General features: G+C 42.4%; 1 protein-coding gene across 1 annotated transcript in view; it reads left to right on the forward strand.

Moving 5' to 3' along the window:
* Positions 1 to 913: 913 nt before the first annotated feature.
* LOC103808970 (membrane-associated transporter protein-like) overlaps positions 914 to 1,079 on the forward strand; it is a 15,260-nt gene continuing 15,094 nt past the window's right edge. Inside the window, exon 1 of the mRNA XM_009081783.1 lies at positions 914 to 1,077. Within this exon, the coding sequence (XP_009080031.1) occupies positions 914 to 1,077 (164 nt within the window). The remainder of the gene's footprint in view (positions 1,078 to 1,079) is intronic.

Raw genomic sequence — 1,079 nt, forward strand, 5'->3', positions numbered from 1 at the left:
ACAACAATACCATAATTGTGTTCTGAAGATCTATGCAGTTTGCCTGTAAATCCTCAGAATGTTTCTTTAAATATCGTATCCTTTGATTAGTTTCTTTTAATTCTTAGTTACACCATTGCTTTGTAATAACTGTTGTAATTACATGAAGGCAATACTTTCATAAAATATAGTTCTATTCTTCCTAAATGAGTGATTGTGTTATTTACTCCTAGGTTAGAAGGAATTCTCCCCTCTATTTTATCATACGAAAACTATGGTTGAACTAATGCTGTTTTCACATGTTGCTGCAGAGCTATTACCATAAAGTAATTCTGTTTAATAGCCTGACTACATTTTGTCAGTGGAATCTCCTCATACATTACGTTTGGAATTTCGGTTTGGCTAGAAACACTTCAGAATGAATTTTTTTAAAAATATCTGCCAAGTACTAATCCTCTCCTCTCTTTTGGGGAAAATGGTAGGCAACTTTGCTGCAGAGGTTTAAAACAATGGTTATTGTGCAGTGGTTTTCATTTCCTTAAAAATTAAACCATCATTTGAAACTGTCTCTTTCAAGGCAAAAGAAAATATGCTTTTAAAAACAATTAGTCATATAGCCTTATATAGCAGTGTCAGGCTAATCCTGTGCCTTGACCATGTGATTTATGTTCCCGTTATACGTGTGCTTCATGCGTAAACAGTAATTCTTTAGTTGTGGATAGTTGGGAGCTGTGCAGGCGCCCAAGAGCTCAATCTGCTAATGTTAACACACACTTCCCCGCCCCCTTCCTGGCATAACTTGTGATCGCAGAGCCATGAAAGTATGTGAGTCCCTCCCCCAGCACAGACCGGTCCCACCCGGCATATGATCGGGGCCCCATGTCGCCGGAGCAGGCAGCCCCGACTTGCCACAGCGCTGCGCATAGCCGAAGCAATGACCTTAACGAAAGAGAGTTTCCACAGGGCTCTTCCACCCAGTTCTGAAGTGGCTAAGGCCGACATGGACAGCACCAGAGAGAAGGAGGAGGCTCTGAGGCAATCTGTGATGAGGACTGGAGCGGTGGTGCCAAGGAAGCGAGCGGTGGGGAGGCTGGTCATGC

This window comes from Acanthisitta chloris, unplaced genomic scaffold, assembly GCF_000695815.1.
Source record: "Acanthisitta chloris isolate BGI_N310 unplaced genomic scaffold, ASM69581v1 scaffold22100, whole genome shotgun sequence".
NCBI classification, from domain to species: Eukaryota; Metazoa; Chordata; class Aves; order Passeriformes; family Acanthisittidae; genus Acanthisitta; species Acanthisitta chloris.